General features: G+C 34.6%; 2 protein-coding genes across 2 annotated transcripts; one reads left to right on the top strand and one right to left on the bottom strand.

Annotated features, from left to right (window-relative positions):
* The first annotated feature begins 4839 nt into the window (after positions 1–4839).
* On the top strand, positions 4840–8439 carry LOC118732956 (putative nuclease HARBI1). The gene is made up of 4 exons (XM_036462091.1): positions 4840–4884; positions 7685–7827; positions 7900–8080; positions 8149–8439. Exons 1-4 carry the CDS (start codon positions 4840–4842, stop codon positions 8437–8439), a joined length of 660 nt encoding a protein of 219 aa, XP_036317984.1.
* A 547-nt stretch (positions 8440–8986) lies between these two features.
* Positions 8987–9585, bottom strand: LOC118732947. The gene is made up of 2 exons (XM_036462079.1): positions 9543–9585; positions 8987–9480 (listed from the first exon to the last, which is right to left on the bottom strand). The coding sequence occupies exons 1-2, from the start codon at positions 9583–9585 to the stop codon at positions 8987–8989; spliced, it is 537 nt and encodes a 178-aa protein (XP_036317972.1).
* Positions 9586–10148: the final 563 nt, after the last annotated feature.

Here is a 10148-nt window from a genome sequence, read left to right as displayed (position 1 = left end):
GCTGTGAGGTTGTACTTTATTGTGCTCTGATTTTGGCTTTCTACTTACTAAGTTCATTGTGCTAATTCTGTGTTAAAGTAGTGATAAAAAGTGCTTATCAGCATCAGAGTGTGAAATATTTGAAGCCAAGTGAAAGTTATTTGTTTTATATTAAAGTAAATTTAATTAAATTTCACTAGCATACATTCTAATTTTGCCGAGTCATTTGTTGCTATCATTGTTGTTGTATCCTTTGTAGTTAACTTTCATTTTGTTTTTGCACATTTGTTCTACTCTTTTTGTTTACTTCTTCTAGTAATTCTTGTCACAGCTGTTTGCGTTGCGTTTATTAAGTGTCATATTTACAGTGATACTCAAACTCTTCGCTACATTTATTTAAAGCTATTTACATCAGCTCCTTAATTGTTATAATTTATTTTGTTTGTCTTTTATTAACGAGTGTATTACATAAATCTTTCATTATGAAGTGTGATCTTGATACTTGCCAAATTAAAAGCGATTCTGAACGCTACTTATCGTGCTGGCTGTGTGATGGTATTTACCATCTGAAATGTGCTGGTTTGACGGGAAGAATTCTGGACGCTATTAATGATGGCAAGGGCCTTCGCTGGTCTTGCGTAAAGTGCAGGTCAACCGAAGTTGATCTTTTCAAGCTATTTAGGCAAACCAGAAATGGTTTTACAGAAATAGGAAGGGAATTGTCGGTACTGACAGAAAAATTTAAGCATTATGAAAATATGTTTAAATCATTCAAATGCTTAGATACCTTGCAATCTGTTAAGGATATCCGTGTGTCTAAACGTAAGCGTCTTCATAGTCCATCTAAGGAAATTGCTGCCGTTGCACGTCAGAATAATCTTCCGACGGACTTAATTAATTTATCCTCTCCGTGTCCTCCAGCATCAGAATCCTCAGCCTCAAAAGACCGTGTAAGGAAATCTGCTTCGGATAATAAAGAGCCTGAAGTATCTTCCCCTTCACCCATTGAAGTGGCGGCATCGTCTTCAAAGCCTCCACTGCTTTCCCTATCCTCAACTACGAATGCAGAAACTCAACCCCCTCCACCGGTAGTCCAGTCTGATACAAGGAAACTAGTTGTGGTTCCGCCAAACAAGTCAATCTTTGTTTCTAGATTTTCGAGAGACACTACCGAAGACGTTATAAAGCTTTACACCTCATCAAAAATTCCAACTGTCGACATAAGCATCAGAAAATTTAATTTTAATTACAAAAGAAATATTGCTTCATTTAAAATTGACGTAAGTTTAGATAATTTTAATGCGCTGCTTAGTAGTTCTTTTTGGCCCCCCCGGAGCTTTCGTTCGTGAATTCGAATATAGGCCCAAAAAAATAAATAACTTAGCTAATATTCCCCGTCATAACACTGAATCAAAAAACTAATTATTAAATCTGCTTTAAGTATTTATTACCAAAATGTAAGAGGCTTAAATACTAAATTAACGAACTTATACTTTAAAGGCCTTGAATGTAATTATAATAGTCTTTCTTTTACTGAAACTTGGCTGAAACCTCGCATTTTCAATTCAGAGATTATTCCAAATAATTATCATATCTATAGACAAGATAGGGAGGACAGAATCGGCGGTGGCGTACTCTTCGCTGTAGACTCTTCAATACCATCTGAAGAAGTTATTCTTCCACACATTGATTCAGTAGAGTTCAAATGCATTCGTGTACAGGCTGGAAAAGGATCTATTTACTTAGCTCTGTGCTATATCCCTCCCCGATCTGACACATTGGTGTATTCACGACTCATCTCTTTACTGAAATCAGTTAATTTACTGTCTAAACCTTCTGATTCAATGATTATATTGGGTGATTTTAATTTACCAAGCATATCATGGAACATCATTGACAATGATATCATACCTTTCGCGTCTAGTGCGTGCAACAACGTATTTTTAGAGGAGATGGCTGAACTCTGCCTAACTCAGGTTAATGTACTTCACAATAAGTTTGGTAGAGTATTAGATCTTGTTTATGTTGATGATGCATCTAAGTCCGTTGTAAATAAGTGTGATCCACTAGTTTTGCTCGAAGATGTCTGCCACCCTGCTATGGAGGTATCTCACGAAGTTATAAGTGATGGTCAAAATTGCAGTACCCAAGCATACGAGCCAAATATTCGCTTTGATTTTTCGAAAGCCAACTTTTAAATGCTTAAAGAACTGTCAAAATTATCGTGGCCTGCATGTAAAGAAAATATTGAACAAAGCGTTGCACTTTTTAACTTTACTTTACATAAATTATTTGAAAAGCATGTGCCTAAACGTATGTATGTTCCTGAAGAGCAAACCCAGTTATGGTTCACTAAAGAACTTAGAAAAACAGAAAGTCGCGTTATTTTAGATTACAAAAAAAAACCGGTTTACACTCATACTAAGTAAAATACTCACTTTTGCGTCATAACTTTTTTGAATTAAACAAAAAGTGTTATAAAGCTCACTTATGTAAAATCAAACGGCGTATAATATAAAACCCCAAATCATTTTATGACTTCGTAAACTCCAAGCGAAATGTACGTGGGTTTCCTTCCGCCATGAAGTATCAAAATACCGTCTCTAGTGATAATTAAACAATTTCTAACATGTTCGCTCAGTTTTTTAAATCCAATTATTCCATTAACTCACATGCTAACATTGACTATCCTTTTAAACTATGTCCAATGAACTCAATAAATATCTGAAATCCTTAAAGCGGTCCTTCAGTTATGGTCCTGACCAGATCCCTACTTGTATTCTTATAAATTGTTCTGATTATCTCTATGAGCCGTTAACAGCGTTATTTAATTTATCTCTTAAAGAGGGCGTTTTTCCAACTATATGGAAGGAATCGTTCATAACCCCGTTACATAAAAGCGGTAGCAGATCTTCAGTGGAGAACTACCGGGGAATAGCTAAGCTTTCTGCAATTCCTAAATTATTTGAAGCAATTATAACAAATCAGTTGACGCATTCTATCTCTTCTAGCATTTCATATAGTCAACGTGGATTTTGCAAGGGCAAATCAACTTCTACAAATTTACTCGAATTAATATCCTATATCTCAAAAGCATTTAGTGAAAGCAAAACTGTTGATGTTATATATACTGACTTCAGTAAAGCATTTGACAAAGTGTGCCACTCGTTGCTCATCTACAAACTTGATCTTCTTGGTCTTCCACCTAATTTTCTACGTTGGATCTCTTCATACCTCTATGATAGATCACAAAGGGTAATGTTTAAAAATACTATCTCTGACGTCATTGATGTTACTTCAGGAGTCCCTCAAGGTAGCCACCTAGGCCCGGTTCTGTCCTTGCTTTTTATAAACGATATTTCTACAGATATACAATTTTCGAAAATTTTAATGTATGCAGATGATGTAAAGCTTTATAAAACGTACGTTTCAATTAAAGAAAGGTCTTTGCTACAATCAGACTTAAACAGCATGGCTTACTGGTGTCAAGTAAATCTTATGCCTCTAAATCTTAAGAAATGTAAAGTAAGCTTCTCGCGAAGAGCTGTTCATCCCACTTCCTATACAATAGGTAACCATAACCTGGAACAGGTATACAATTTTGTGGACCTTGGTATCACAATGGATCCTAAGCTTAATTTTAATCTTCATATTAATGTGACAGTCAACAAGGCTAAAGGTGTACTTGCATTTGTGAAACGATGGTCAAAAGAATTTTGTGACCCTTATATCACTAAAACCCTGTGAATACGGTTCGGTGGTTTGGAATCCAAGGTATCAAATTTACTCAGACAAGATAGAATCAATTCAAAAACAATTCCTACTTTTTGCTTTAAGAAATTTCCGTTGGGATTCTCAATAAAACCTCCACCTTACACGAGCGGATTAAAACTTGTTAATCTTCCTACACTTTCCAGCCGCAGGCAAATGCTTGGTACAATTTTTATAGCTAAATTACTAACAGGCTCAATTTCAAGTCCGCTTCTTCTTGGCTAAGTTAGCCTTAATGTTCCTAACCGGGTATCAAGACACTTTTGCCCCCTATTTCTAAAAGCTTGTAAAACTAATTTTGAATTGCACGACCCACTCCGTTGCTTATGCCAGGATTTTAACTCTCATTCCAGCACGTTTGATATATCAGATCCGCTTTTCTGCATTAATAAATCGATACTGTCCTCTCTCAATAAATGAATCATTAAAATATAGACATAAAATCGGCTGATGAATTTGGTTCTGTAGCTGAACAGTTTTAGATCTCGACACTTAACAAACTCCTGCCTATCGTGACTCGGCGCAAAAATTTAAAATACTGGTTCCGTACGTCATGCGGACTGCGCCCCTCGTGCGGATGGGCGGCAATGGAGGGTAAAACCGTTGGGATATTATTATTAAGGCGACCAGAACCACTTCTATCAAGAAGAGACACGTCCAGGCGACCACATTAAAGTGGTATACAGATGGCTCTAAAAATCCTGAGGGGATAGGATCAGGTGCTTATGGCCCTAGACTGAAGCTTTCTGTTCCCCTAGGAACTTTCCCCAGCATCTTTCAAGTGGAAGTTTATGCCATCAGTCTGTGTGCTGAGGTCAACCTTCGGAGTAAGGATAGATTGAGAGGATCCAAATTTTGAGCTATTGCTAGGCTCTCTCATTATTCGAGATCAAATTTTCGGTGGTCCTGGAGTCTGTAGAGAGGCTTATACTAGGTTCACATATAAGTAGATTATCCTCATTTTCGAGATTAACTTCCTAATCTGTAATTAGAGAGAGAGATTAGCCATATAAAATTCCTCCTTTGTTAATCTGTAATTATAAAATAATCTCAGATTTAACCGATAACTTTCTGCTCTGGCTGAGAACGATGCCCTCCAATTTCTATGAGTACCAGGGCATATGGGAGTCAAAGGTAATGAGGAAGCGGACCATCTGGCCAGACTGGCAGCTGCCTCGACCCCGATAGGACCAGGTCCCAACGCGATAAAGGGAATGCTAAGGAAGAAAACCACCAGGCTAAGAGAACTGAATTTACGAAATGCCATGGGACATCGTCGATCCAAAAGCTTACTAGGGGGGTACAATCTAAAAATATACAAGATGCAAGGATCATTGCAGATTGCGGCATCTTGTTATGACTAGATTCTGAATAGAAATACTGTCAACAACAAAGAGCGTGGAATTGACCGCGCACCATGCACTATTTTGTATACGCTAGGAAACATAAGCTTTTTTATGCCTTCATTTCTGAAGCCTTCGCCAAAAACTTGGCATATGTATTTAAATTTTGAAAATATTTTAGGTAAGTCACGAAAAGTGCTAGCAAAAATGTGCTTTATTTTATCGATGTACTTTGGTTCTGGCTAGGCTACAACGATTTGCTTATGAAAATTACATTTTTGTGGATTTCATTCTTGAAATATACTAACATATCTTATTTATTATCAATTATGTATGCATATAGAAAAGATACATTTAATTTCTTTAATAATGAAACTTCAGGGCAAAAATGTACTTAAATTCGTAGATGGTACTTCGGTACTTTTCTTCCCAAAGATGTACGAAAAAGTACAAAATACCAAATTTCTTAAATGCCTGATGAACATGTAAATACAGGCGGAGGTACAAAAAACTCAAAACTCCTTTAAAATATTTGTTCGCCGCTTTTGCTGGGAGTATTTTGTCGTTGTATATACTGCTTTCTTTAAACTTCTGTTCCCCATTACAATTTGATTCTTAAGTCTGCTATGCAGAAGCGGCGCTTGTGGTTGTCCATAAAATGTCAAACTAAGGAGCTGGCCATTTTCTGAGTTACATGCATGGCAGACGATAGAATTGTGTGTGGAAGTGGTTTATATAGAAACACAATGTACATACACATCAGCAATACCATATTTTTTTCGGGCGAAGTAGGATTTTGAAAGCTTTTCGAACGGGAAAAAAAAGCAAATAACACAAATGACATAAAAAAACGCCGTAACACGTAAACTTGATTTTGGGTCGTAGATTACCGCCCTGTATATCGTTTTTCTAGATCAGGTCATTTTCGCAAGATATTTTAATTAAACTTTTTTATTGTGAACAAAAAAAATGCGAACTCAAAATAAAAGTTTTTTGTAAATTCTTTTCATTTGTGTTAAAGCCTGTGCTTTTACAAAAACAGTAAGCTATGAACGAAGAAAATTGATTGATAAATAAAGTTGTAAATGGTCAAATGAAAATGCGTAATAATTTCTTGTGTACGTTTACATTAATAGTTCAACATGGCGTATGAGTAACATTCCTAGTAATTCATTTAATTTTTTTTCGTGAGTCATAGGAACTTAAAGATTAGCAAATGTTGCGAAGCAAGAGTTTTGTGTTAAGATGATATGGATTTGTTAGTGCATATTCTTACATATTTTTCCTTATAAGCATATATAGGCATATTTTGTCAAAAAAGCATATTTAATTGCATTTTTTATTCAACGCCGTTTGTCTAGAACGGACGAATCACTCCACAATTGTAAGAGCATTTGATGATTCCATGCAACTATTGGGTACTGATTTCGCCGAAAATTATTTTAATGTCACTTACTCAGCGCCAAATATCGAGCCCTAACCGCCAAAAAACGTAGGCGACATTTTTTTCATTTTTTTTTTTTTGATGCAGAATTACATCTAGATACTCTACGGGCATTTCTGCATCAAAAAGAAAATTTTTGAAAAATGTGCCGCTCTTTTTAATACGTAGAAGTTTTAAAATTTTAGGTATATATTTAATTAATTTTAAGTTTTTCGAGGCACTAAAAATTACAATATGTATATCTTGCGTTAATTATAAACTTGTAATAAAATATGAAAAGTAAATAAAAAAATTAAATAAAGCAAATAAATGAGAGAAGTAGTTTTGCACACTTCTTTGTTTTTAGTGCATATTTTTGAGATTTTAGTGCATATTTTTGATCTATTAGTGCACATTATTTTCGATTTTTTAGCGCATAAAAATCCGGGCTCTACTTATGACAAATAGATAGCAAAACCAATTCGGGGTTAAAAAAAATCTAACTACATTTTACGAATATAAATTAACTAGGTAGTATAAATAAAAATTAGTGTTTGTATGTTTATATTCTATTTATATTCTTATAAACCGTTAATCCTATTAAGACGCAACCTGGGTTGATATGGATGAGTCGGAGAAGGGTTCTATGACATTTAACCTTTATTAAAATAGGCATTGCATTACATAAATTATTGGGCACAGTAATAAGAATTACTATATATTTATAGTTCTCTGAAGGTTTAACATTTTTTAAAGCTTCAATTTTTCCTTTAATATAGTTGAAGGTCTCTGTACGGGATATCACCAGATTGAATTGGATGAGCAATTCAGCTTTATTTACATAAATTTACGGACCATTTGTCTCTTCTATCAAACCGATTTAAGTTCATTTGGAAAAACACGGTTGAAGTTGGTACACTTAATATGAAAAAACTATAGAGGTATTCTCGAAGTCTTGCGAAGCCATTTCATGGTACACGGATTGGAATACTTTAAGAAAAAACACGGAGGAAAAGAACAAACCCTGAACAAAATAATGGTGCGGTTCCTTTTCGTTCTTTCTCCGAGTCTGACTGATAGCGTTTTCTTTTCTCGAAAAAGTTCTACACTTATTCTGCACTGCAAAAAAATGCAAGAAAATTTTTAATAAATTTTATTTACATTGCAGTTCAAAACAAACTTCCGCATTACCCGCGACAGTGCAGAATATCTCGTCGCAAGGTATTCCTCTAGCAGATGGTATGTAAAAAGGAGCTACAAGGAAGGCAGACTGCAATCTACAGCGGAAACTCATATGCTTTCTTTTTTGTGGTAAGATGCAAGAAATACAACATAATATCTACGAATGTATTACAAAGTTTTCATTGATTGCACGTATTTCAGGTTTAGCGCTAACAAAACGACGTTCAGAGAAGTAGCAAACCTTTTTGGCGTGACGTTGTCGAACATTAATTTAACCTTCAATAAAGTTTTGAGTTTCTTAGTGGAAGCTGTGGCGCCGGAGTCAATAAAATTTCCAAAGGAAGGTGTTGAGAAAGAAGCTGTTGCGAGGGAATTTGAAAAGGTTTATATTAAAACTTAAAAGTTGGTTATTAAAGCACTTTTAAAAAATGTTCTTTATGACGTTAATAGATTGCTGGGCTCCCAAACGTTTTGGGCTGCATAGATGGTAGCTACATTTCCATTAGAAAGCCTAAGAATAAAATACGTTCAACCTACACAAATAGACATGATTGTGCATCAATAACGTTGCAAGGAATTTGCGATGCAAAGCTACGTTTTCTGGACGTATATACAGGCATTCCTAGCAAAATTCATAATTCGCGGGTTTTAAAATTATCGTTTTCGCCAGCTAATGCGTCTCGATTTTCACAATGTGGAAGTCATGGCCAAATTTATTATAGCTTGTTGTGCTCTTCATAACATTTGTTTAACTGCCTTTTTATTAGAAAAGAACTAAAATAAAAATATTAATTAATTCAAACTATTGTTTAACAAAACTAGAAATTCACTCATCGTAGTAGGTTATATTTTTTAATAAAAATATGTCAGCATTTACAGTTGTTCACAAAGTAATAGGAGTACGATATTTTTTACCAGTTTTGACTACTTTTCTTTCTTTATTAAATATTTTTTTTATTTTTATAAAAATGTAGTTGGTTATACTTGTAAATGCCACTTTATTATATACAATTTAATGATCTACACAACAGCAAACTAAAATTTTTTCTAAAGATTCGCATTAAAAAGTTTTAAACTTTTGCAATTTTCGAACTTTTGTAGAATTTTTATAATTTTTGTACAAAGTTTGCAATGTTTACTTATATGGTGTTTGCTGTATAACCAACTACATTTTTATAAAAATAAAAATAAAAATAAAAATAAAATATTTAATAAACAAAAGAAAAGTAGTCAAAACTGGTCAAAATATCGCACTCCTATTATTATGTGGACAGCTGTAGGTGCGAAATTAATACTTTTTGTCTTCTACCATCTTTCCCAGTAAGTTTTGAATTAAGTTCATTTTTTCTTTGTGTCTTCTCTCCCGGGCTTCCTCCTTATTTTGCGCTATCTCCATCAAAGTCTCTTGTACGGTTTTCTTTTCCTTTTTTTCGTATTTCACAACACGTTCATTACAAGAAATTTTTCGTAAAACATTCTGGCTGCTTATCTGGATTACGGGCTCGATCGAGTCATCCAGCTTACATATTTCATCGAGCTCCCCCTCGAAGTCAATTTTTTGCCTTTTTGCTCCGGATGTGTTGTTATTTTCCACAGCGGCTTTCTTTCTTCTTACGATTGTTTTGTACCGTTCCTCGCACTGCTTAGGACTTTTGCCTTCAATTTCTGTTGCAATTTTTATCCACATTTCCTTCTTATTTTTCAACGTTTTCATGGGGCCAATATCAGGTAAGTAGTGCGCGTATCTATCAAGAAGGAGCCGGCTCTCTCCATCTGACCAAACTGCAAAAAGTAAAGCCATATTCCACTTGAAAATTCTAGTTAACAGTTTTCATTGTACTTACGCTGCAATGTTTTATATAATGGGCTTTCCTTTTTTACATCCATTTTAATAAAGCGACTCGATTTATTTTCTATTTTGCAAAATTTGTATTTTTTGGTTGATAGCATCAGCTGATATCCAGGGTAGCCTTTATGTTCTTTTCTTGCGCAATTAATGCTACCATATTTTAGGGATGGGTGTGACGTAAAGAGAATATTGCCATTTAAGAGGGTAAAATTTTTTGTGAGAAAAGAAAACGCTATGAGTCAGTCCCGCGTGGGACATATAATTATGGGTTAAGAATCTGGACTTCTGGCAACACTGATATACAAACACGTAATTATTATACGTGAGTATTCTTATGTATATACATACATACATATGTAAAATAGTTGTAGTTTTCATGTTCCTTGTGCAGACAATTTTCTCAGTATATTTCAGTTTCACCCTCCCACATGGCTACATTCTAGCAGTTCATCGTTGAACTTGCTTGTTCAAAATTCAAAGAACATTTAAATGGTCTATGCTAGAATGCTTTTCATGTCTAAGAGTATACAATAGGGTGTGTCACAACATAAATGGGAAATTTTTTTCTTTTGGCCTAACAATGTGTATATACGTACATATG

This window comes from Rhagoletis pomonella, unplaced genomic scaffold, assembly GCF_013731165.1.
Source record: "Rhagoletis pomonella isolate Grant_MI unplaced genomic scaffold, Rhpom_1.0 Rhpom_scaffold_00001, whole genome shotgun sequence".
NCBI classification, from domain to species: Eukaryota; Metazoa; Arthropoda; class Insecta; order Diptera; family Tephritidae; genus Rhagoletis; species Rhagoletis pomonella.
Note: the sequence above shows the minus strand (reverse complement) of the source record. Positions and strands in the feature narration are given on the sequence as shown.

What these genes read in the sequence shown, in the direction of transcription:
- LOC118732956 (XM_036462091.1), top strand. Translation starts at nt 4,840, where the DNA reads ATGCCCTCCAATTTCTATGAGTACCAGGGCATATGGGAGTCAAAG. An exon ending in AGGGCATATGGGAGTCAAAG is followed by an intron (nt 4,885 to 7,684) that starts GTAATGAGGAAG and finishes TTTACATTGCAG; the next exon opens with TTCAAAACAAACTTCCGCAT. An exon ending in CATATGCTTTCTTTTTTGTG is followed by an intron (nt 7,828 to 7,899) that starts GTAAGATGCAAG and finishes CACGTATTTCAG; the next exon opens with GTTTAGCGCTAACAAAACGA.
- LOC118732947 (XM_036462079.1), bottom strand. Translation starts at nt 9,585, where the DNA reads ATGGATGTAAAAAAGGAAAGCCCATTATATAAAACATTGCAGC. An exon ending in ATTATATAAAACATTGCAGC is followed by an intron (nt 9,481 to 9,542) that starts GTAAGTACAATG and finishes TACTTTTTGCAG; the next exon opens with TTTGGTCAGATGGAGAGAGC.